Below are 26,577 nucleotides of genomic sequence, written 5' to 3' on the forward strand. Positions count from 1 at the left end.
TATAGGGTCACTATGAATTGGAATCGGCTCGATGGCAATGGATTTTGTTTTCTTTTGGTTTATCTAATTTGTTTCTATTGACCTGGCTCTCTTAAATACATGGTTAGGTATTAAATACCAATATAATAATTTAATTGAACTTTTTTTTTTTTAACCTCAAGCTAGTACAGAGAAAGTTTACATAGACAAAGGCTCCAAGATAATTGGCTTAAAAAATAGAATATATTTCATTATGCCATCTTTTATCTTAAGACAGAGCTGAAAGATAAATAGTGGGAAAAATGAGTAAAGTATATATTATGTATTAAAATAATGAAATTATTAGAATAAACAAATTTTAATATTTTGTTTTTAAGATAACATTATTCTTTTAATAAAAAATAATAGGCTAATAGAAATTTCTTTTTAAAGCTTTAATGAACCTTTCACGCTACTGAAAACTCAGTCACACTAGCTGCTTTTAGTCACAAAGAATAGCATATATGGCTGTGTCATTTATTATTCACTTCTAAGTCCCCTCCTACTCCTAGAAATTCTGTGATTCTAAGGAATACCCTGTGATGCAACCATTACTGTCAAACTCATCTGGCTCTGTTTCCTCTTGAAGTGTGGTAACCACAACTGCACAGGAAATTGAAGATGTGCCACAGCTTTACAAAAAAGAGTGTAGAATTTTTCTAGCCCTCTTCCTAGTACTGAGACCTGGAGAGGCTGTTGGGCCTGGAGCCTTAGGGATAGTCTGGTCTTCATCATAACCACACACTGGTGGGTCTGCCTCTTGAGCTGTGCTGGTAGCCAGCATTCTGTATGTGTGGTTTTGCTACTTTACTCCAAACGCCTTGCCATGCACATACTCACTTGGGAACAATATGCCCCTTATTCATTCATTTGCGTAAGATTCCTGAGCACTTCCTGTTATCCATCCTCATAAACTTGTCTTCCCACTTCCTAGGCACTTAAGAAATTTCATTGACTGTATGTAAATCAAACTGGTCCTGACTAACACCAGTTCCCGAAGGGCACAGCTCTTACGTTTCTTTGTGTGGGGTGTACTGACTGACTTCTCCCTGTTCCTTGCATTCTGTCTCTATCCCAGTTCTTTTTTCACAATAAAATAGGGCCCTAATCCAAAGGTGACTTTATGGCCTTTTGTATGAAACCTTGTCAAAGGCCTTGAGAAAATCTTTCTCTTCCCTCCTCTTTTTCTCCTTCCTGTTCTATCTACTAAAAAATTCATTTGGATTTAAGTGTTTAACCCAGTGTTTAGTACCCCCATTTTCTGTTGTAGAATCAGTCATTTCTACTCAGTTCTTAAACATAGATGCAGTGGCTGAGGTGAGCAAGGTCCAAACTCACCCAGTATTGGTGAGCTTAAAGAAAAAAAACTTGCCATAGAGTCGATTCCAGCTCATGGCGACCCCATGTGTATCAGAGTAGAACTGTGCTCCATTGGTGAGCTTATCACAACCTAAGTCCCTGCATACCCCTTGAATCCCTCTTTGCGACAGAGGTCACATTTGCAATTCGGCACCGTAGCTTGCATAACAATAGATTCCAGTGGCCTAATTTCACCCTTGAGTTCCTCCAAAACTGTCATTCACTTGCCCTCCACTGTGGTAATTTACCTAAATTTATTGTGTCAATTTGGCGGAATAGCTCTGATACAAGCACTATTTGATTTAATGTTATCAATCTTCCATTTCCAGGAACAGTAAGGACTAGAGATCTCTTTAGTGTCTTCTTCATTAAAAGCTAAGGTTTAGAATTTACCTGTGAGCTATCACCAACCATTTCACTTTTTGGAGAGCTTTCTATTCCAAAGTCATCTGTGGTCAACCCTCTCCTTTGATTTAAATTGTTCTCTCTGATTCATTGATAGGAACTTACATGACTTTTGAAATCTCACGTATAATACTCAATTTTTTTGCATTTTGAAGACCACCTTATCTCTGTATGATTCCTAATCTCACAGACTTTGTGGAATTTCTTATTCTCATTTTTGAACCATGTTTCAGCTTAGGAGAAGAAGCTAATTATTTCCTGAAATAAAATATTTGAAACTTTCAGTTATCCACACAACTGGGAATGCAGGGGACATGGAATAACTTTAAATAAGGTGTTTATACAAAGTCATTGCATTTTTATTATAGTCTAACTAAGAACTTGGCTGCTAACCAATGGTTGGAGGTTCAAGTACACCCAGAAGTACCTCAGAAGAAAGGCTGGGTGATCTACTTCCAAAACATCAGCCACTGAAAACCCTATGGAGCTCATTTCTACTCTGATACACTTGAGGTTGCCATGAGTTGCCATGACGGCAATTGGTTCCTCTAAAATTATTAAGCAACTTAATGAGTGAACATTCGATATTCAAGAGCTATCTATTATAATTATTAATATTTATTGATTAATATAAGAACTATATTGATCACTAACTCTGTGTGAGACAAAGTGCTAGGTTCTGGGGATTCAAATAATTCAGAAGACCTGGACTTGGCTCCCAAGGGTCTCAGTGTGAAGTAGGGTCACATTGCAGGCACGGAAATAAACATACCAAGGTCATTCAGTGTCAAGGGTACCATACTAGGTAGAAGTGGAGGGGAGAGTGATCGCCGCCACATCTGAGAGAAAAGCCATTTTCAGAGCAAGGTGAATAATGATATTGAACTGAGTCTTGAAGAATAGGGGGTGGGTTCTAGGCAGATCATGGGCCAGAATGGGAAGAGCTTATGCAGGAGGCATTAAACCATATGACTGTGGAGTAGATACACCAATAGAAATGGTAGCAGATAAGACAGCAGAAGAATGTTATGTATGCCATGAGAAAGAGTTTGAAATTTATCTGTGAACAAAAGGAGACAATAAGGGTTTTAAACAATGAAATAATATGTTCACATTTTCTGTATGAGTGCACAAGCAGAGAGATCATTTGAGAGGTTATTACAGTGTTAAAGCAAGAGCTGATGGAAGCAATGGCATTGGGGATAGGAAAAAAAGGGAATGGATTCCATATACCACTAAGGAGTATATTTTAGTCCCTCAAGTATTTGTGCATGATATTAGTGACTTGAGGGAGAGCAAGGAGTCAAGGGTGATCTCCCAGTGTACATTTTTGGGTAACTTGGTACATAGCAGTTCTAACAACCAGAAGACAGACTGTTAAAGGAAGAACAGGTTAATAGGAGGGTTGGACTGAGTATTATGGGAGGGCTTTGGAAAGATAATGAGTTCCATTTGAACACACATGGCTTGATGTAGGATATCTAAGTGGAGATTTTGAATAAATAATTATATTGGTCTGATACTTAGGCCTAGAAAGATAAATACAAGAATCACTAGCACAGAGTTCAAGCTATTTTGCATTCTGGCTAGCTGTGTTTCTGATCCTGTGCTAAGAATGACAGCAACAAAGATGAGTAACAAATGACTCCCTCTCTGAAGGCTAGCTTGGAATAAAGACAATCATATTATTTATTGTATTTTATTCATCTAATAGGACATTAGGTATATATGAATCTTATTCATATAAATGATGTATTTTATATTCTAAAGCTTTGCCAGTATAGACGTCACATATCTTTCAGCCACATTATTATTTTAAATACCTCCCGATGAGTAGCAGCTATCAAAGAAACGATATACTAGTATGATAGGCTTTTTGATTCCAAAGATATAAGAATAAATAGTTTATTCCAGTGGAAAGTCATTTCGCTGAAACATACTTCTTGCAGTATACCTTTATGTCACATTTTGTGAAGGACACATTAGTTACGCTTCCTGAATACATGACGATTTGGCAGCACTTGGGTAATTTAGGTAGAATGATGACTCTTCAAACAGATCTTTTAGTTTTGCCAGTTTACGATACCAGCTTTCTTTGAAAAGTACACATATCACGTAAGCACGGTTGGCTGGAGGGTAGGAAGAGATGGTTGGAAAAAATGTATGATGAACATGTCTCCACCGTTACCCTAACCTCAAGTTCGGGAATTCTCTGACCAAAAGAAAAAAAAAGGCTATTTCTGAAGCCTTGCTTAAATAAATTACAGAAATTATGAAGTCATCTTGCACAAAACTTATTTTATGGAACCCAAACTGAAAGGCATGTTGCTATAATTTTAATCCATAGTTGGCTCTCACATATTCCTCTGGCTACCAGTTCATGCTTTGAACAAGTGACATATACAAAGAATAAACTAGAAGATTCTGTAGTCTTTTGAGAAAGGAATCATTGAATAGGCAGTTTTTTTTTTCCAGAAATATGCATTGAATTGTATTCACAACCTCTTTTAAAAATATACATGTTAACAGAATGCATGTAGCTACAATGTCCTCTGATTTCTACTGAATGGAAAAATGTCCAATGGCATTAGTGGAAGTGCTCCCAATGACATTTTTTTCCTATTATCATTAAACAGGGAAGGCCATGGTAAAATTTCAGTATTTGCTGTCAAAATGGCTTTAGCCACATTGTGTGGAGGGAAGATCATGGACAAATTGCGATGTAAGTTATTTGTGCTTCTATTTGCTTATCCCTCTTATGAACTACCTTGTCCTCTCCCCCATTCCTACCATGTCCCCTTGCCCATCTGTGTCTTTCCTCATTCTCTGTGTTGCTGAAGTACAGGCTTCACCAGCCTTTGGATTTTGTCCTAGAAATATTTGCACAGTAAATAATTTTAATGAAATGACTGTTTATGAGTTATTATATTTATATTGAATATTACCATATTTAATATATTATGTTTCTAACCTGTTGATTACCACCAACTAGACTGCTTCTGATATCAAAGTAAGACATTCTGCCTTTCAAGTTCACTGATTAATCTCAGCACATGTGTACTGCTTTACAGGCATAAGTCTATCTTCTTAAGGCATCATCATACTGGACCAGTAGAGAAGTGGAAGGGCCTCAAAGCCCCACATAACCACACATCTTACCCCACTTTCAGGGACTTCCTTTCACAGAATGGCCAAATGAAATGCAGTCAGGATTCAAAGAAGACCAAATAAGATTTATGATGGTTGATTTATTTTCTTTTTAGTTAGCCTAAGAGATGTAGAGAATGAAGGTGCCAGAACCAATGTCTTTAACCAAAAAAAAAAATTGCTTCAGCGTAATCCAGGAGGCATTTCCTTCAGGGTTAGGCTGGGAAGAGAAACTTTTGCAAAGTGAAGCAGGGCAGAACAGGAGACTCTTGAGGGTCTTGTCTGCTGACCTTATAGCACAACTGACCATTTATACTGAGAACATTAGATACATGTCAAAAAAAACTTATCCAATATTATATTAATGAGTACCTGGATAAAAGAATCTCATATTAAAATACATTTGGGAACAAACTGAGAAAACCTCTTCTCTGTCCTTCAGAGCTCCTCAGAACCTTTAATGTACCAGGTTAAAGCTGTGCCATCAAGGACCCAGGTGCTTCCATCTTTCCACTCAGCTTTCCTCAGAGTGTTGGATTTCATTCTCCTCCTGGGAGAGGGAGTACAGCAGTTTCAGGAATCACATTCTCACTCTAGAGGCCACCAGTCAACTTCTCTTTTAAGTTTCATTGCCTAGGGTGGCCTTACAGGGCAGTTACTAAACCAATTACTAGTAACAGGAAAGGAATCACCATGTTGATCATGGAGCAGTCAGCTTTCACCTCCTGGGCTGGCTAGGTCCACTGCTTTCCCGTGGCATAAGAACAAATTTGGGGCCAATAACAAAAGAAGATGAGACAAAGGGAATAATTGTTAGGTAGGCAACTAAGGATGTCTACATAGTTACAAATCTCAAGATATAACTAAGATATTTATCAGATCTTTACCAATTTTCAAAACCCTTGCAGTTCTCTTACAAGTCCCAAGATTTCAAAGTAAAGGAATCAGTGTACCTAGTACAGCACCTTTCTCCTTATCCCACCCCTTCACCCACCAAAAACACAATCAAAGAGCAAAGCATGCATGCTATCTAGTGGCCAACTTCAGTACAGTGAAAGAAGCAACAAATGCATGAGTCCAATTTGGAGGTAAACTTAGTTCGCCAGTCTGCAGAAACAACTTTGCAATGTCACCATCCTGTAGAAAAACAAATAACAGCAATATAACAGAGCCCCCTCTTCCAGGTCAGTACACTTGACTCACAACCTTATCTATCCCTGGTTTTTCTGATGTGGAGTCACTCTTTGTGTTGTTAATCCCAGGAAAATGGTTTTAATGGTTTCCAGGTAACTTGGTTGAAAGCAATTTGGCTAGAAACAATTTAGCTGAAAGCAATTTGGTTAGATGAATCTCTCCAAAATATTAGTTAATCAAAAACAAATATCCATAGTCATTGATATTTCTACTTTCACTGATAATTATTGATTGAATGGGCAAATATGGAAAAACATACTCACCAACAGCAGTGGCTTACTCTTGGTGAAAGGGGATTGTAGGTATTTTCTGTGGTCTTCATTTCCTGGCTTGCATTTCATGATAAAGCACACAAGGTAATGATTTTCTGCATTGCTTCTGTACTACGAAAAAGTAAAATGAAAGGATATGGAATTTTTCAGGGTTTAAGAGGTTTGTTTTCCCTTCTTTAAATTTTTCTAATTCACTTTAAGCCAATATGCCAGCTGTTCTTGTTGGGCAATTTTTCTATTTTTGTGTGTAGGGATAAAGGATATTTAGTTTGTTCCAACTAATTTCTTATTGTTGAAGAACATAAAGCAAGAATAATTAGCTGAAAACAATTTAGAAATTTTAAAAAAGTAGAAAACAACAGAAATTTTAAAGTTGGTTTGTCTTTTTTAAAAATGCTTTAAACTGCATTAAAAGAGCTAACAAGCCCATATTGTGCCAGAATTTCCAATGCTCAGGGCACAGCAAACCAATATGCAGGGTATTCATTGGGTAACTCCAGGGGCCATCACTGAACACAGCCTAGGGTATAGAGGGTTCCCCCTGCAGTTGTATAAAACAGATTACTTAAACATAAACTGACTTACTATACTCCTTTTCTGTCACATTTTTCTTGGCCCAATTATAAGCTGTTGATTTAATGGGTTAGAACATTTGCTTATACCTCTGCCTCAGGGCTCCTGGATAGCCTAAAGATCTCAAGAGATTCTAAATCCAATGCCATAAACCTAGTATGGCATGTTCTGTTCCAAAGCTTCTGGGGAAGGGTTGTTTAAAAGACTAGCATTATGGTAAATACCATGTAATTCCTGAGTTTCTATTACAGAACTGGCCAATCTGCCCCTATGCCTACCTCTATGGTAGGATTTCTAACTCACTGACCTGCTTTTAAAATCTTTAGTATCTCTCCCAGAATCTTCTGGACACAGTCTGAATTCCTCAGTAGACCTTTCAAAGCTCTTCATGTCTCATCTCACCTCCCTCCATGACCTTATGTGCACTCAAGTCCCCCACCATACTGAAGTACTTGAAGATCCCTGAGGGCATCGTGTTCACTCTTATCTCCATGCCTATGCTAGTCTTGATCCTGTTTCCTAAAGCCCACTCCCCTTATCTGTGCCTGAGTAGCCCCTAATTGTCCTTTAAACATGGCCCAGATGATACTGCTATAAGGAAATCTTCCCTGACTTCTCTCTCTGGAACCTTCTCTCTGAGGTCCCACTTCATCATGTACACCCTATTGTTACATTAATTATACCACCATGTCATGATGTGGGATGTTACATGATGTATGATGTAAGCACTTCTCTATCAACCTCAATAGGTGGGACCTCCTACAGGACAAGAACTCCATCCTGATTTTCCTGTGTATCATAGCCTAGCACAGTTTTGTGCATTTAGAATGTACTTGGTTAATTTTGGAAACCCTGGTGGCGTAGTGGTTAAAAATTTGGCTGCTAACCAAAAGGTCAACAGTTTGAATCCACCAGGCACTCCTTGGAAACTCTATGGGGCAGTTCTGCTCTGCCCTATAGGATCCATATGAGTCAGAATTGACCAGACGGCAATAGATAAGTGAGTTAATTTTAGCTGAATAAGTCAGTGAATTTAAGTTCTTCTAAGTAGCTATGGTGATAAACAGTAAAAATATGGAAGTTGTCAAAGATTTAATTTTAAGTGGATCCACACTCAATACACATGGAAGCAACAGTTAAGAAATCAAGTGACATATTGTATTGGGCAAATCTGCTACAAAAGACCTCTTTAAAATGTTCCAAAGCAAAGATGTCACTTTGAGGACTAAGGTGCACCAGACCCAAGCCATGGTGTTTTCAGTCACCTCATATGCATATGAAAACTGGATAATGAATAAGGAAGACTGAAGAAGAATTGATGCTTTTAAATTATGGTGTTGGCGAAGAACATTGAGTGTATCAGGGACTGCCAGAAGAACAAACAAATCTGTACAGACAGAATACTCCTTAGAAGCAAGGATGGCGAGATTTTATCTCATGTATTTTGGTCATGTTATCAGGAGCAACCAGTACCTGGAGAAGGACATCATGCTTAGTAGAGGCTCAGCAAAAAAGAGGAAAACCCTCAAGGAGATGGATTGACACAGTGGCTACAACAGTAGGATCAAACACAGCAAGGATTGTGAGGATGGCACAGGACCCAGCAGTGTTTTGTTCTGTCGTGCATACGGTCGCTGTGACTCGACAACACCTAACAACAACAAGAAGTAGCTATCACTGTATGGAGCTGTAGCAAATACAAAGGTGGTATAGAATATGGTCTGGACCCTTCCAGAACAATCACATTGAGGAAGCAAGCCTAAACATATCAAGTAGATGATAGAATAAAGCAATGTGTAATTAATATTAAAAATAACTGTACCAAGTACTGGATGCCAAACACTGTTCTAAGTATGTATGGTTTTAATAAAAAAAAAAAAAAATTTTTTTTTTCTTTAGCTTCCTCAAAATCCTCTCATTTCTTTTTAAAAACCTGAGTGGCCATTAAAAGCTGCTTTCCTTTAATCCTGGTGATCTAGCCCTGGTTTGGCTGTCAGCTAGCAGAACTTGACACAGATAAGTTAATATTAGCTTCAAGTTTGTGAAAAGTCAATGTTGATACTCCTTCTGCTTTGCTTTAATTAGAGGCATTGTCTAATTTCTTTCAGTGGGTTTTTTGAAAAACCTAGGCTATTAGACTAGAATATTCCCTGTCCTAGAAAATCAGAGCCTAGAAGATAATCAAGATGACCAATTATAGTCAACCAACCTGTCTAGAGAAAAAAGATGGCAGCTCTAATAAAGGGGCCAGATTTGCCTCTCCTAGGTTTCCTTTTCCCATTTTTGATTGGAATTCTTGAGTTTTTTTATATTTAGAATTATATGAGTTTTCTTTTTTGCTGTTGGCAACTTTTTTTTTTTGATTATGTAAAATGGAACATGAAAGATAAAATCCAAGGTAGGTGAAAACAACATCAATTTGTCTGATCATATAAAATTTGTTTAGCCTCATGATAAATAAACTATTTGGAACACAGCAGAAATCCATTATAACTGGGTTTCTTGGTATGAGTATTTAAAGAAAGTGAGAGTCAATTCACTTCCTCAAAACATAATCCAGTACAAGCCTATATTATGCTTAACGTCTGACCATGGTATAAAAGCAAAATGTCCCCAGATTACATTTTGACCTTAAAAAATTAAACCCAAAATGAAGTGGCCCGTTGAACTTATAACAGTTTATCCTGGCAGTGGTGCTGGCCTAGTGACAATCTAGTTAGCATGGTGACAAACTGCATAATAGCAAACCCTTTCATTCCAATAGTGATTTCCACACAGGAATCATAAAGTACCTTGGGAAATTATGCCATTAATATTCATTAAGTGCACATAATGGCAGAAGCTGAAGAATACAGGTTCAGTGAAACCACCAGCTCTACAGAGAATATTCCAGGACACTGACTTTGCCTCATTGATCATTCACAAGGCCAGGCTTCTTCGCTGCATGAGTCAAAAAGAGCCTCTCCCGTAAATCAAGAGGCTTCCACCGAGAACACTAGGATTTATAGAAAGTTTTCTGCTTCTGTGGGAAGTTAATCAAGGGTTTTAGTTGCGTTCTTATCCCCATTGTGTCTTTCGTTTTTCAAATACCTGAAGCCAAAATTCCACAAGTTTTAGTGATAATGCAGACTGATAAATAGCTAAATAGCCAGGTAAATAGGTACACATACACCCCAGTTTATAATAAAACTCTCCTTGTGACTTTCACATGAGGTCAGCATATTTATCAAGTATACAAAAATACTCTTACTGCATTATTTATGAGTTGTTAATTGACCTCAAGGAAACCCTAGTGGCGTAGTAGTTAAGAGTTCGGCTGCCAGCCAAAAGCTTGGCAGTTCAGATCCACCAGGCGCTCCTTGGAAACCCTATGGAGCAGTTCTACTCTGTCCTTCCTATAGGGTTGCTGAATCAGAATCAACAACAGTGGGTTTGGATTTGGTTTTTAATTAACTTGAGAAGAAATCATTTCTATATCTTATCAAAATATGTTATTCCCTTTTCTTTCTGTCAGATATTTTTTCAATGATTTCTGACTCCAGTGGGGTAATGGTTTATGGACGATATGACCAGTTCCTCCGCGAAGTTCTCAAACTACCCACAGCAGTTTTTGAAGGTCCTTCCTTTGGTTATACGGAGCAGTCAGCTAGATCCTGTTTCTCTCAACAGGTAAGGAAAAATTATGCTTAAGGAAGTATCTCTCAAATGGTTGTTGCTTTTTTTTCTGTGTGTCATACCAAGTCACATAATCTTCGACAAATGCTTCTTCATAATAACAAGCTGTTGTATATTTTCTTCCTCAGGCAAATGACCTCTGAACCAGCAGCTAAACCCATTACACCTGGGTAATGATAATAGTTATATGTACTGACCAAGAGCCAGGTCATGCTTAGATAAAACTTTACTTGCTTTTTCTAATTGACTCCTTACAACAACCCTGTGACCTCGGTGTCATTATCATCACTGCACTATGGAAAGGGCAGAATTGTCTCTCAGCCTCACATGAAACACAAGTCTGACCCGGCACCAAGCTTTACCAGTGTTTAGCAAAGAAACAAGAAAGGACTCAAAGCTCATGGCCCATTGAGATCTGGAAGGCCCATAATACAACAAACAGCTGCTTAAACCTTCCACGACGTGGCACGTTTTAGAGTCAGGGGAGTTGTTACTGGGGTGTGGTATAAATTAGCACAGGGAAGCTGCTTCGTTTCAGAGGCTCTCCATATTTATATCCCTCAGCCCTGGTAGCCCAAACAATTAAGTGCCCGGCTGCTAACCAAAAGATTGGTGGTTCAGATCTATCCAGTGACTCCATGGAAGAAAGATCGGGTGATCTGCCTCCATAAGATTACAGCCAAGAAAACCCTACGGGGCAGTTCTACTGAGTCGTATGTGGTCATTCTGAGTAGAAATTGTCTCAACAGCACCCAACAACAGCAGTCGTGAAGAAAGAGTCCCTGGGTGGCACAAGCAGTTAAGTCCTTGACTGCTAACCAAAAGGTTGGAAGTTCGAGTCCACTCAGAGACACCCTGGAAGAAAGGCCTGGAGATCTACACCTGAAAAATTAGCTATTGAAAACCATGTGGAGTACAGTTCTACCCTGACACACAGGGGGTTGCTATGAGTTGGAATCGACTCCACGGCAACTGGTTTTTAGTCATGTGGAAAGGTTACGTGTCTAACATCCACTCTCCTACATAGCAAGGTAGTTAGTGATTTGTAAACCCACAAATGAAAGGTTTGTTTACAATTTTAAAATATCCAAAGTAACCAGATCCATCGTCTAAAATAATTCCTTGAATAAGAAGTCAGTACATAGCAGCTCTTAGAAAACACTTACTGTCAACCTAATAAATTTCATCAGTGTTTACCTTGTAGTCTGGGAGGTCCAAACTGCTGGAGGCCTCCCCACCAAGACAGGAGCCAACCAACTTACCTATGTTTAACTCTTTCTTTCCCAACTACCATCTTTCAATGATGAGCTAAGGATCAAAGAGGTTAAGTAATTTACTCAAGGTCACCCAACTAGTCAGTAACAGAACAAGGATTTGAATATGGCTAAATACTTCATGTTTGTGAAGCATTTCCAGGGAATTAGGCACGTTGATGAATGTTTTACAGCATTACACCACTTACTCCTCTCCATAACCCATAGGGTCGCTATGAGTCGGAATCAACTTGATGGCCAACAGGTTTGGCTTTGGTTTTATGTAGCCCTCTGAGAGAAGTACTAGTATTGTCCCTATTTAACAATGTGGAAACTGCAGCTCAGCATGTAAAATAGATAGTAAGTGGCAAAGCCAGGATGCAAGTCAATGTCATATTTCAGAGCCTTTGTTCTTAATCATTACTCTTACTGACTCCAAAGCATGTGTTCTTATCACTCGGATATTTTCTCCAGTATCAGGAAATGTGTAGCTAAAAGGACCTTCCCTTCCTGCTGATCTTGGAAAGTGACCAGTGGGGTCCCAAAGACTGAGATCAAAGTAGCACAGATCACATGGACAAAGGAAAGCCACTGCTTCCTGGATGAATTTATCTTTAGATAACACCATGGTAAAAGATGTTAGGTATTATGGTCCTGGATTTACGTACTATCAGAATCTATCCATCCTATTTTGAGGCACAAAATAAGTGAAGGAAGGTTTGATACACTAAGCACTAACTGCTCCCATGTCATCTCACCCAGGAATCCTTTCTGACCTCCCACTGCCCTACCCCAGGCAGCCTTAGGTGCTGTATCTAGGGCATGCCTCCTTATCTCTGCCCCCAACTAAAGCACACCCCTCTTTAGATTTCCTTTTGGGATTGGTGACATCAGAATAGATCCATTCACCTAAGCCTCTTGCCAGACTCCTCCTCCTCACCCAGAGCTTCCCACCAATCATCATCAAGTACTGCTGATTCCACCTTCTAACATTTCCTCAGATCTGTTTCCTTCTCTAGCATCAATCGCCTGGGCTGTTGCATTAACGTACAAATTGATCTCCTGTCACTACTTTTCCTTGTTTGTACCTCTGTTTATTCATTATACACCCCCATTGCATTCCAAACTATTTTGGAACCTCATTTTAAAAAACATTTTAGGGAGCCCTCAAAATGTGTATAAAACAACAGGGAGAAAACAGGAGCAGTGTCCTCTGTTTTAATCTGTTTCCCACGATGCCCACATACCACCATGCCACTCTCCTGTTAGCGGCCTTCCTTGCCTACAGGGCAACACTTGCCTTCTTGAGGTTGCGTTCAAGGCCCTGTGGGCCCTTCTATCTTTCTCCAGCTCATCCCCCTCCCTCAGATGGGGTCCTCTACCTCCTTTCCCTCTCACACCACCCTCTTTATCCTGAGTCTGTCCTTCTGTTGATGCTGTTTTCTCTGTCTTGAGTGTCCTATGCATTTCTTGCCACCAACTACTTCTTTTTGCTCAGATGTCATTGTCTTCAAGAAGCGTTTCACAAGACACCAAGCTTCCTATCTTAACCATCTATGTGTCTTTAAAAAGTTACTGTCACTGTCCTATAAAAGGCACTCAACAAATACTGCAACAAATTATACTCATTTCAGAATGAGTCTTTTTTTTTTTTTACTGAAATTAACTTTTAAAACTGTGTCCATTATTTCAAAACAGAAATCCACTAACCTAATTTTTTACAGCTTCAATGCCTTCGAACTTTTTTCATGACATTCTAAATGTATGACTTCTGTTTTTTTTACAGTCCTTTACAGTTCACAAAGGGATTTATCTGATTTATGCCTTGCAATAACCCTGTGCAGTAACAAGGAAAATATTGTTTTTCTTTTTTTTAAGTGCTTTAAAGTCCGCAGCTAATGAGTGCAGGGGGTGGGCCTTTAACTCTGGTCTTCTGACTCAAATTCCAATTTGCTGGTGTTGTTCTACTTTTGTTTTGTACATGGTCAGTTCGTATCTACAAATGTGCAGCTGGTCTGACCCAAGGAATTATAAGCACATGTTATGTTGAATCACTTAATCACAGGAACAAGAAAAATTTTTATCTACTGCTGAATTCTTAGCTTTTAGGAAGTGTGTTATAGAATCCTCAGTAAATTTACTAATGCCTCAGAATAGTCCTCTTTCAAGACTAGCTAGAGTAATAGGACAGATTTTTTAAACATAATAGAACCTACGTATTCAAAAAGAAATAAATATGCTATGATGTTGCCATTGCTCAGAATATTCTTTGAAATATCCTATAGACTGTCCTGTGGGGTGCTATGAGTCGGAATCCACTTGCTGGCAACAGGTTTAGGTTTTTTGGAGGGGGCATCTTGATGTACGATCTTGTATATATCCTCAATGATGATAAGTTTATACATGATGAAATCATAATAATGTGTTTGGAAATTCCAGAAGTGATTTTTAGCCAATATGGTAAATGCTCAAAAGGGATAAGAATATTTGAGGTGCAAAAAGAGGTAGCACAAACAAAAGTAATAAGATCGGTTTATTTTTGTGCTTCATGAACTGGTATAAATACAATTCAAATTATAAAATTCCAAAACTGTTTCAACTGCTTCATCGAAAAAAGCCCAAAGCCGCCCCAAGTGATTGTTTTGAAAAACAATGGTCTTTTAGATATCTAAAAAGTGGTTAAAACTTAAAAAAAAAAACCACAGGCCGTGGAGTCAATTCCAACTCATAATGATCCTATAGGACAGGGTAGAGCTGCCCCATAGGGTTGCCAAGGCTGTAAATCCTTTTTTTTTTTCCAACAATTTCTGTGTGTGTGTGTGCTTTACATGAAGGTTCACAGAGCAAATTAGTTTCTCATTAAACAATTAATACACGTACTGTTTTGTGACACTGGGTTGCCAACCCCACAATGTGTCAACACTCTCCACTTTTAGACCTTGGGTTCCCATTTCCATTTGTCCAACTTGCCTGTCTCCTCCTTCCTTCTTGCCCCTACCCCTGGGCTGGTGTGCCTATTTAGTTTTGTATACATGCTTGAGGTATGTGTATTATTGTTTGTTTTATGGGCCTATCTAATCTTTGGCTGAAGGATGAGCCTCAGGAGTGACTTTATTACTGAGTTAAAAGGGTGTCCGGGGCCCATACTCTCTGGGTTTCTTCTGTCTCTGTCAGACCAGTGAGTCTGATATTTTGCGTGTGTGTGTGTGTGTGTGTGTGTGTGAGATTGAATTTTGTTCTACATTTTTCTTCAGTTCTGTCCAAGACCCTCTATTGTGATCCCTGCCAGAGCAGTCGGTGGTGGTAACCAAGCATCACCTAGTTGTGCTGGCCCAGTCTGGTGGAGGCTGTGGTATTTGTGGTCCATTACTTGTCCTTTGAACTAATCTTTCCCTTGTATCTTGGTTTTCTTCATTCTCCTTTGCTCCAGATGAGGTGGGACCAGTGGAGTGTCTTAGATGGCTGCTAACAAGCTTTAATGACCCCAGATGTTACTCTCCAAAGTAGGACATGGAACAATTTCTTTATAAACTATGTTACGTCAATTGAGTTAGATGTTCCCTGAGATCATGGTCCCCACCCCTCAGCCCAGTAATTCGGTCCCTCAATGAGTTTGGATGTATCTATGAAGCTTCTATAACTTTGCCTTGGTCAAGTTGTGCTGACTTTCACAGTGTTGTGTACTGTCTTAACCCCTCACCAAAGTTACTACTTATCTATTGTCTAGTGTTTTTTCCCTTCTTCATAACCATCAAAGGTTATTTCTTTCTGTGTGTAAACCTTTTCATGAGTTTTTATAATGGTGGTCTCATACAGTATTTGTTCTTTTGTGATTGTCTTATTTCACTCAGCATAATGTCCTCCAGATTCATTCATGTCGTGAGATATTTTGCAGGTTCATGGTTGTTCTTTATTGCAAAATATTCCATTGTGTGTATGTATCATAGTTTCTTTATCCAGTCATCTGTTGATGGACACTTAGATTATTTCCATCCTTTTGCTATTGTGAATAGTGCTTCAGTGAACATGGGGGTGCATGTCTATTCATGTGACAGCTCTTCTTTCTCTAGGATATGTTCCTAGGAGTGGGATTGCTGGATCGTATGGTGTTTCTATTTCTAGCTTTTTAAGAAAGTGCCATATTGTTTTCCAAAATGGTTGTACCATCTTTCATTTCCACCAGCAGTGCACAAGAGTTCCAATCTCCTCGAAGCCTCTCCAACATTTGTTATTTTCTGTCTTATTGATTCGTGCCAGTAATGTTGGCATGAGATGGTTTCTCATTGTAGTTTTGATTTTTTTTTCTCTAATGGCTAGTGATCACGAGCATTTCCTCATGTGTCTTTTAGCCTCCAAAGCTGCAAATCTTTATGGAAGCAGACTGTCACACACCCTTCTCCCGTGGATGGTGGGTTCGAACCACTGACCTTTTGGTTAGCAGATGAGCACTTAACCACTGCACCACCTCTAAATTGTGTTAACCTTTTTTAAATACTGTCTCATTGCTTATGTTTTATAAAATATATATTTTAATAATAATCTTGATATCAATCCTATCAAGATTATTATTAAAAGTTTAAGCTCTTTAGTATTATGAAGAAAAGCTAAAATTATAAGTAAATGCTCAGAATAAAAGATTAAAGAGTAAAAAAACAAATGTTTTGTGAGTTACAAGTGCTAGTACTAGTTCATTTGATAGTAAGCTGTGGGCTTTGAGAGATACTTTACCACTTCAAAACTGTTTTCTTATCTGAAAAATTAAACTGTTGCTCTTAACACCCCATCTACTTTCATATTTGAATTCTAAATTTCAAATAAAATAATTATTTTACATATAAATATGTATTTTTATCATTCATATTAAAAAAAATCTAAATCAATATTTTATCTTTGTCATTTCAAAAGAAACATATATATACATATATATATATATATATATATATATATATATGGAAACCCTGGTGGCGTAGTGGTTAAGAGCTACAGCTGCTAACCAAAAGGTCAGCAATTCGAATCCACCAGGCTCTGCTTAGAGACCCTATGGGGCAGTTCTACTCTGTCCTATAGGATCACTATGAGTTGGAATCTCCTCGACAGCAACTTGTTTGGAAGAAAGGAGAGAAGAGAATTTTTAAAAATCTAAAGTATTCATTCTAAAGGATTATGTATTGCACTAATCTTGTATAATATGCCATTCACATTGACTACTAAATATTTAGTACTTACAGAAGTTGAGAAAGTTTGAAAGAGAAGTTGTTCTACAAATTTAGAGGACTGACTGATAATGGGAATTTTATACTTGGTAAAATTCTGTGGAGAATTTCTCTCCATCTTTTTTGTACAGTCCCTCATATATGAAAGTGATGCTCTTAGAACTGTTTTTCTCATTTTGAAGATGTTGACTGAGCCTCAGTGGAGATAATAAATTCCTGCGTATATTTAAGTATAAAAAGCAATCAATGTATCAAATCCTGAACCAGCTTAAATAGCACGGTTGACAAATCTTATTTCTTCGTATTAGAGGTTAATTGAATGCCTTATTTCTTTAGCCTCAAAGACTTGCCTTCCAGGTAGATTAAGATTATTCTCTCTTATTCTTGATTTTTGCTTGTCTCTGATGCAGAAAAAAGTCACGTTAAATGCTTTCTTGGACACACTTATGTCTGATCCTCCTCCCCAGTGCCTGGTCTGGTTGCCCCTTCTGCATCGACTGGCAAACGTAGAAAATGGTAAGTACTTACTACTGAACAAAGACAACTTTTTAAATTATTGAAATTAAACCATCAGGTCTACATTTATTATGTCAAGGTCATTGTTTTAGGAAGTCTATTTAATAGTTCTTGTTTTGTTTTTTATTTTGTTTAGTATGTATATAGAACTAAATGTTCTCCCTGATCAGTAAGGGCTTATAGGAGGACTGTCCATTCTAAAATTTGATCAAATCTCATCGCATACCTATCACTTACAAGTTAGATGTGGCTTAAAGACTTGGAAGAGCAGAAGGAGAAGAACCTCTATAAAGAATGTGACATTTTGTGTTATTTGTTTTCGATCTGAATTTCCAGTATTGCTATACATGACACTGATGGTTTCTTCCTAAGTGCTTGGCCAAGAATAGGCGGGGGAAATGGCAAAGATTGGGTGGTAGCTGCCTGCTAATCTTCCATCATATGCTTCAAATACTAAACTTTCAATAGTTGTAGTTCTGTAAAATAGTAGTGTAGCTTTTGTAACATGATTTTTTTTATGAAGGCAGCTATTTCTATCATAAAAATCAATTACTGTTGGCATATCCAAATTTAAAATGAAATATAGTTCTGAACAAAATTTAAATAAATTTAAACATGGAACAATTTATTGCCTCCATCTAATCGTTAAAACCCAAAACCAAACCCATTGCCGTCGAGTCAATTCTGACTCATAGCAACACTACAGGACTGAGTAAAACTGCCCCATAGGGCTTCCAAGGAGCAGCTGGTGGATTTGAACTGCCAACCTTTTGGTTAGCAGCAGAGCTCTCAACCACTGTGCCAGCAGGGTCCATCTAATCTTTAGTTGTTCTTATTTATTATTTGATTTAACCTGAAATTTCCCGAAACTTGAATAGAAAGTAATTTACCCTGTATCTCTTTCTAAGAATCATAACTTCTATATATTTTATTAATACATCAAAACCAAAAAACCAAACCCAGTGCCGTTGAGTCGATTCCGACTCACAGCGACCCTATAGGACAGAGTAGAACTGCCCCATAGAGTTTCCAAGGAGCACCTGGCGGATTTGAACTGCCGACCCTTTGGTTAGCAGCCGTAGCACTTACGCCACCAGGGTTTCATGTTAATACATATTGCAGCTAAAATTAGCCTAATTTTGAATTCCCTTTCAGAACTTTCAGAATCTGCTTTTATCATCTCTTTTAGCTTAAAACTTATCTAAAAATTATCTTGTTTTGCTCATGAAGAAAATTTAAAGAATGAATTTACCAGTTTCTCTGCAGTCACTAGTGATCATAGATATTTTCTTCCTATCCATACGCAGAAGCAAAGAGCATTTGAGGTCCAGATCATACAGTCATACAGAATCAGTTCGTATTACTGCTAACAGTTCCAGAACTAGTCATTTTCCAACCATAAAGCTGTAATGTCATCACTTCTCTCTTAATATTTCCTGTTGTAGGACATGGGTTTCCTAGGCGCTGTCCCAGATCCAGGTTGTTCCTAGATATAGTTCCCACCCCCATCTCCCAACGGCCAGAAAAAAGAGGATATGATGCTTGTTCAGAGGATAAGAGATTTTAAAAAATGGTTATGTCCTTATTTTTTTACAATTTACTTTTTATCTTCACTTATTCTGATTTGCATTGTTTTTCCCGAATGGCTAGCCAGAGAATAGCTTTACCCAAGGCAAGAGATGTTGTTATTTTAATCTCTGTACTTCATAGCATGTACGTAATTACTTGGATCTGATTATTAACTTCAAATCTCAAATATTTTACCTTGCCTGCTTGGTAATTGAATTTTCTGCCAAAGAAAGTTAAGTGTTTTTTGAACTATCTGAATCAGAACTATATTCATATAACATAAATATCTTTCGGGGCCCCTGTCCACTGCAGTGGTTAAGAGCTCAACTGCTACCCTAAAGGCTGGCAGTTTGAATCCACCAACTGCTCCTTGGAAACCCTGTGGGGCAGTTCTACTCTGTCCTGTAGGGTCGATATGTACGTCGGAATCAGCTTGAGGGCAACGGGTTTGTTTGTTTGTTTGTTTTTTAATCCACCTGCCTCAGGAAAGAAAAAAATCTGTTTCTTAGATGAAGGCAATGTCAGTCATTAAGTAGCCATTCCATTAGCCACCCGGTTTTTGAAAGTCACTCATTACTCTCCTCCAGGTTTTCTACTCTTCCCCCATCCCCCCTTCTTTTTCCTTCTCTCATTCTCCATTCCTCTAATACTTGCTCTTTACCCTCTGGACAGTCAGCTGTATTCATCCATTGTGTTTCTGAGTCTCCCACTGAGCTGTCCTGGTCTCCTGGAGACAGAGAGCAGTTTTTTGGAAAGACCAGCTGCTTTGGGTCATTTATATTCTTGTAGTGTAAGAGATGGGAGTAAAGAGAGCAAATGGCATTACAGAGATTTGTGTTAAGCAGACACCCATTCTCTATCACGATTTCATTTCTTCCACCCCCACACACATGCTTGAAATGGTTGTTAAGATTTCAGGAATAATAAACTTAATGCTTCTCTCAGCCAAGACTGACCATCATCTAAAGTCATGGCACACAGCAGAAAAATCCAATTCTATTAAGCTATATGTTTCCTTATTATGTTCATTCTTTTTTTAAATTTCCTTCTTCATTTATTTCTCCCTAGTCTTCCATCCAGTTGAGTGTTCCTACTGCCACAGTGAGAGTATGATGGGATTTCGCTACCGATGCCAACAGTGTCACAATTACCAGCTCTGTCAGGACTGCTTCTGGAGGGGACATGCCAGCGGTTCCCACAGCAACCAGCACCAAATGAAAGAGTACACGTCATGGGTAAGGCAAGGTCCATGCCATACTTACAGTTGGATGTGGAAGCGTTGCCCAAGATGAAAGGAAATATCAAGGATTGTGACAGAGTTAAGGAACAAACTTATTTTCTACCCCAAGTCTAGCACTCCTTCCCTTATCCCCCTCCCCATCCTGCCTTACTGGAATCTCTTATTATATCTGAGCCTAATGTGGCTTCCTGGAACATAAACTATAGGAAAACTCAAACTGTGTTACTTGCTGGAATACAGATAATTCATTACTAATTTACATAACAACTGAACAGCAGATACCTTCTGGAACATAATCTTATTTTCACAGTAAGTTAAGCTTTTTTCCTTATTTTGTTTTTTTGTGGGAATTGCTTAAAAATTATTGTTAGTTTTTTTTTTTCCTTAGATTCTGGAATTCTAAGATTTTTGAACTTAAACAAGGGTGGGAGTGTGGGCTTAATGATACCATTTGATTTTACTTTTCTGCAGGGCTGGGAGGATCGTGGTTATATTAGCAAATTGTCTTTTCATGAACAGCCTGAATGACCGGATTGCTAAAGGTGACCTGTGAGTGCCTATTCATGTGGTAGATGTATTTTCTTGCACAGGGCACTGGGTCAGTAAGAAAAGTTAGACTATCTCAGTGTGCTTGCTGTTCAAATGGTTTACAGTTTGCTCATTTCTGTCTCAGTTAAGCTCCAATGATGCTGCTCTTTGCTTCTGTTAAAATATTGTTCTACATATAGGTTGTTTTTTGTGGCATGTGCCATCGGCTCCTGCCAGTCCCTCTTGGAATAATTTGATTACCTAAAACAAAACAATTAAAAAAAAAACCTTTTATGATTTTGCCTATATTTTAATGTGTTAAAATTCAACCGATACTCACTTAAAGTTTAACTGATTGTTCATTAAGAAAAGAAAATCTTGAGAATATGCATTTTAAATCAGAATGTTCTTTCTAAGGATTACTATTAGGAACTGAGATTCAGTGTAAACATACTATTATCGCCTGTCAGATTCCGAACTCAACTAACAGTTCTTCACTAAGGCAGCATCTGCTGAAGGCTTCGTGCCAGTTTGAGTGCTGCCCTCCCTTTTGGTTATGTCATATGCTGAGGATAGAAATATTAGCCCAGATCATGAAATACAATTCATTATAGAAGATAGGAGAGAACACTTTTTATATTCTTACGGTTAACCTATTACCAAACTTTAAACTTCTTCTATCCCAATCCTGGAGTGTTGGTGCTTGAAGACCAATCATATTTCACTGTCAGACATGTTAAAACCACATAAGGAGCCTCTTTAAATAATGAAAACAAAAATCACTTCAGAATAATAGCAGTTATGGACTGTCTGAATTAAAAGAACTGACAAAATTATAAATGACTTCTCATGGAAAGGTAAATTTTGGTTAAAGATTTATTTGATTAGTAGACTGTTTTTTTATCATTTTGGATGTGAAATTTTAAGATAAACATTCCGCTTACCTAAATGAAAGAGGACTTTGCCCTCTGAAGACTCAGATTTAAGTTCCACTTTTACTTCTAACTGGATGCCTTAGGCCACACCTGAAACACCTCTCACCTGGAGACCTGCGAAAACTCCTACTCATCACCCTCCTTCCACTCCTATCCCCTCCCAGACCTTTTTCTGTACTTAAGCTAGAGCAATTCTTCCAGAATCAGGCCTGATCCTGTCACTCCTGTGATTTAAATGTCTCATTGGCTTCCACTGCCCCTGAGATAAAGACTACAGTCCTTTATGTGGAGTATAAGAACCTTGATGATCTGCCTCTTGCTTTCCTCTCCAGGATCTGGTCTCTTCTTCTTCTCTTTGCAGTTGCTGCTTCCTCCATCTGGAATTCCCTTCTCTTTCCCCTGAGTTTTTGTCAAGTAAGACTCCTGCTGATCGATTAACTCCCAGCTCATGGGTCCCATGTACAATAAGAGCTTGCATTTATCACAGCACTTGCTAACACTAAGCAGTAGGAGGACAGGTAACCTAGTGGCTTGCTCCAACACTCTATCCCCAGCATCCAGCAAACTTCCTGTCTTATAAACCATGGCCATCAAGCTGATTCCTACTTATAGCAACCCTATAGGGCAGAGCAGAACTGCCCTGTAGTGTTTCCAAGGTTGTAAATCTTTATGGAAGCAGACTGCCACATTTTTCTTCTACAGAGTGGTTGGTGGGTTCCAACCGCTGACCTTTCAGTAAGCAGCCAGATGCTTAACCAGTGTGCCACCAGGGCTCCTTTCCTGTCTTATAGAAGTTACTCAAGAAGGATTTCTTGAATGAACAAATGAATGTCTACCTATTATGAAAAGCAAGGCATCTGATAAAGTATTAACATAGATGTTATTTCTTATTACTTCTACCTTTCTTGTTCTTTCCAGAAATCACCTGCTAAGAAGCTAACTAATGCATTAAGCAAGTCTCTGAGCTGTGCTTCCAGCCGTGAACCTCTGCACCCCATGTTCCCTGACCAGCCTGAGAAACCTCTCAACCTGGCTCACATCGTGTGAGTATCTCTGCCTCCAGATTAAGCAGCATCTTTCTTCACTGACATAGGTCTGGATCCATACAAAGTCAATTTTATATCGTTTGTCGGGGACCAAGTTTTCAAATTTAACTTAAAAAAGAATAAAAGTCATGTCATATGTTTTCGTGCTGAGGTATGTAGTACTTCTGCCCAGCTGGACAAGTAAGGTATGCAATACTAACATAATTCACCCAGGTGGAAGCTATTCATAAAGCATAGCTATAACATATGGATGTTAGTGGAGTTTGTACAACTGGAAGTTAACAGTCAGTGGAATTACCATGGTATGAAAATTATAAGCATATTATGTCTTAACATCATATGTGCTTTCAGTCACAAATATAAAAGCTCTTTATTTCATGTCTCTGCAAAGCCAGTCATCTTAAAAATTCCAGAAACCCAGAAATTGCTTCTTCTTCTTCTTTTTTTTTTTTTTTTTGTTTTAATTCCAAGCTACATAACCTTAAAAGCAACATAGCCTGAGCAGGGGAGGGTCGAAGAGGGCAGTCAGTGGGAAAAGTCATCAAAACAACCACAAATGGATTATTTCAAAAAATTTTCTCCAAAGTACATATGAGTTTGCAGGAGGTGGACCAGGGAATGGTACTACCACTCATCCCTTCCACCTTCCAGAGAAGCCTCATGCCCAGAGTCTCTCTCAGGATAATGGAGGAAGCTTAGGCAGAAGAAAAGGAGCCCTGGTGGTGCAACCGTTAAGCACTTGGCTGGTGGATGAAAGGTTGGTGGTTTGAATCCACCCAGCAGCTCCACGGGATAAAAGACCTGGTGATCTGTTCCCATAAAGATTTCAGCCTAGAAAATCCTATGGGGCAGTTCTACTCTGTCACATAGTGTCACTGTGAAATGACTCAAAGGCACAGAACAACAACAGTGAAGTAGAAGAAAGTTTCTTCCTCGTTATTATCTTGGGCACAAAAGAAGAAGCGCATTGCTTGCTTCTGTGAACCGTTAGGAATTATGTAGTCACAGGTGCCTCTGAATACCTCTAGGATAGGTGGGTGCCCCCCTTATATACTGTCTTTGATTTTTCACAGTTCAGAGGGACCTGCTGTACTGCAAGTCCCATGTTTGCATGTTGACATCAAGAGGTGGGATGACTAGACCTACCGATATTAGAAGTTCACCAATGCAAAGTTTCTGGTAGTTCAGAATATGATCCCTAAGAGGCACTGTGGTGGAAATGAGATCTTCAAGAAAGCAGTTCTCTTTTCTCTGATTGACCTAAGCAAATACCATCAAGTGGTTTGTGTTGCCTCAAGTCTATGAGCTTTGTGTACATACTGTGAGGCTTTACTTTGTTTGCTCCTCAGTGTGTTTCAAGGGATCAATCCCCTGAGCAAATGCACATAGTCTAGAGGCTCCTATTTCTTAGCTTACATGCTGGCACTGGCTAAGGATCAAAAAAAAAAAAAAACTATGTAAACAAATTCTGCAGAATGTGGTTAACTTATTTTTTGGAAATCATGCCCCTAAAAATAAGCCTTAAAATAAACCTGGGTTCGGGAGAGATTAAAAAAAAAAGTGCGAGTGTCCCCAAAGGACCAACCACTTGCAAGAAGCTACCTCATACAAGCTGTTCCCCTACTCTGACCTTCTGAGGAAGAGATTACTACGGTCTCAACTTTGCTCCTCACCACCAGTTAAAAACAATCACGAAGTTGCTAATGAGGGATGAATACAAAGAGAGAGCAAGGCTGTGCTCTCAGAGCTCTGCCCCAGCTCACTTTCTACCAGCCCTGCTAGCAGCTTCACCCAGAGAGCAGCGTTCAAGCTACACTGCTTAGTGTGAGAAAGATAAAATAGATGGGAACAGCCCAGCTCTAAGAACTTTACAGTAGAATGGAATTAGGGTGCTGCCTCCCACTTTGCGAAAAAGAGGGGCTGTGAAGTAAAAAGAAATTTCAGAGTGAGTCACACTTCAGTATTATGTCACAGGGCCTTGCACGCAGTAGGTATGTGTGTGCATGAGAGTTATTCGGTTAGCTAATGAGTAATACTTTTTAAACTTTAATTTATGGGAACAGTATGATCTGATGTGTTACTGAATTAACTGAGGGCAATATCTACATAACAGATTCTTAATTTGGGTTCCCTGGAAAGATTTCAGGGTTCACGTAAAATTTCATACAAAATACTATATATATATGTGTGAACTGTGTGTATTTTCTGAGAGAAGTTTCATATATTTAACCAGATTCTCAAAATTGCCATTGAGACAAAATACTGATCTATACTCACTGACAATATATTTTTCCAGGGTGAATGTCTTTCATTTTAAAATGCAAATTGTGCAAGATATTTAATTATCAAAATAACATACAAGAACTTCTGGAAACAGAAAGTTCCATCTGTGTTAAAGTAGAATGGGTTTTTTCTATTTTTAGCTGTAGAAATTTTTTTCTGTGTTTGTTTTTTATCCAAATGCTACTGCCCTAAACAGTTATCCATGTCTTTTGGGGGCGGGAGGGTGGATTTTCCAAGACATTTAATTTTCAAATATGCTGCTCTTCTAGCTATTCGAAATTATCATAGGCACATAAAGGCCATTTAAGTGAAAAACGAATGTTGCTGTACTTTAATCTTTTACAAAGAAGAATACCCTCTTAATCTGCTATAATTTGCATGTATCTGAATTTAGTGAATATTCACACTTCTAAATGTACATAGATATAATTTTGTAAAATTCAACAGAAATATATGACATTTCAAAGCATGTTCTTTTATCATGAGCCATTATACTACTTTTATACAGTGCTGTACAATTAAATAAGGTGGATCAAAACTTTTAAGAAACAAAATACACCAATCCCTCTACCCCCACTTAATGTCCTTAATTTCTTACTCCAAATATGCCTTAAGGCAGAAAGGTTTTAAGCAGAGGAAATATCATCATAGTGAAAGAATATTTGCAGTAAGAAACTTGACTTATGAAAGTATGTTTTACATATAAGACTATGTCCTTTGGAAACATCCCTGGCAATAAACATATCTTCTCTAGCTGTGGGCCTGTCTCTGTCATCTTTACTCTGTCACTGACTTTTCCTTGCAGTTTTTCCAAAAAATTATTTCTTAATCTTTTCATTGTGGTGCCAACCACGTGTTTGTTGTTCTTTGAACATATTCATCTATGTTCATAAAAATATCCCAACATCTATCACTTACACACATAAAGGTAAGAAGGGACAGTGAGTAGGGGTGTGAGCATTGGCAGTACTGGTGGGCATAGTCTACTCTAAGTCATGTGCTGGCTGAACTGGGGAGGCAGCGTTACAGTATAGACTCAAAGGATTTTTCTTCATTGTTACTACAAAAGAGTGTGTTAATGGTGAAAATTAGTGCAAATCCTTTTAAGACGCTATTCAAATTAAAAAACGTATAATGCAAACATTTCTTAAGAGGGGGATAATGGTATGTCTTCATGCATTCCTGAAATATATACAGTGTTATGGAGCCCATGGATATGGAATTTAATGTTGAAGATTATACAGTCTTAAATACACACATCTTGCTCTTTTGTGATTTGTGTTTAAAATTGATGCAAGTCCTCTCACAGGTACTGTCTCCAATCTTCAGCAATAAACAGTCGTTATAAGGT

The 26,577-nt window shown here is 38.3% G+C and overlaps 1 protein-coding gene across 15 annotated transcripts in view; it reads left to right on the plus strand.

The window, feature by feature from the left end:
- Positions 1-26,577, plus strand: part of DTNA (dystrobrevin alpha) — a 451,514-nt gene that overhangs the window by 335,135 nt on the left and 89,802 nt on the right. For all 15 annotated transcript variants that reach the window (XM_049901507.1, XM_049901509.1, XM_049901502.1 and 12 more), the window contains 5 exons: positions 4,419-4,504; positions 10,483-10,637; positions 17,520-17,625; positions 20,263-20,429; positions 22,816-22,940. In XM_049901507.1, the coding sequence (XP_049757464.1) occupies positions 4,419-4,504; positions 10,483-10,637; positions 17,520-17,625; positions 20,263-20,429; positions 22,816-22,940 (639 nt within the window). The remainder of the gene's footprint in view (positions 1-4,418; positions 4,505-10,482; positions 10,638-17,519; positions 17,626-20,262; positions 20,430-22,815; positions 22,941-26,577) is intronic.

This window comes from Elephas maximus, chromosome 11 (assembly GCF_024166365.1).
Source record: "Elephas maximus indicus isolate mEleMax1 chromosome 11, mEleMax1 primary haplotype, whole genome shotgun sequence".
Taxonomy (NCBI): Eukaryota; Metazoa; Chordata; class Mammalia; order Proboscidea; family Elephantidae; genus Elephas; species Elephas maximus.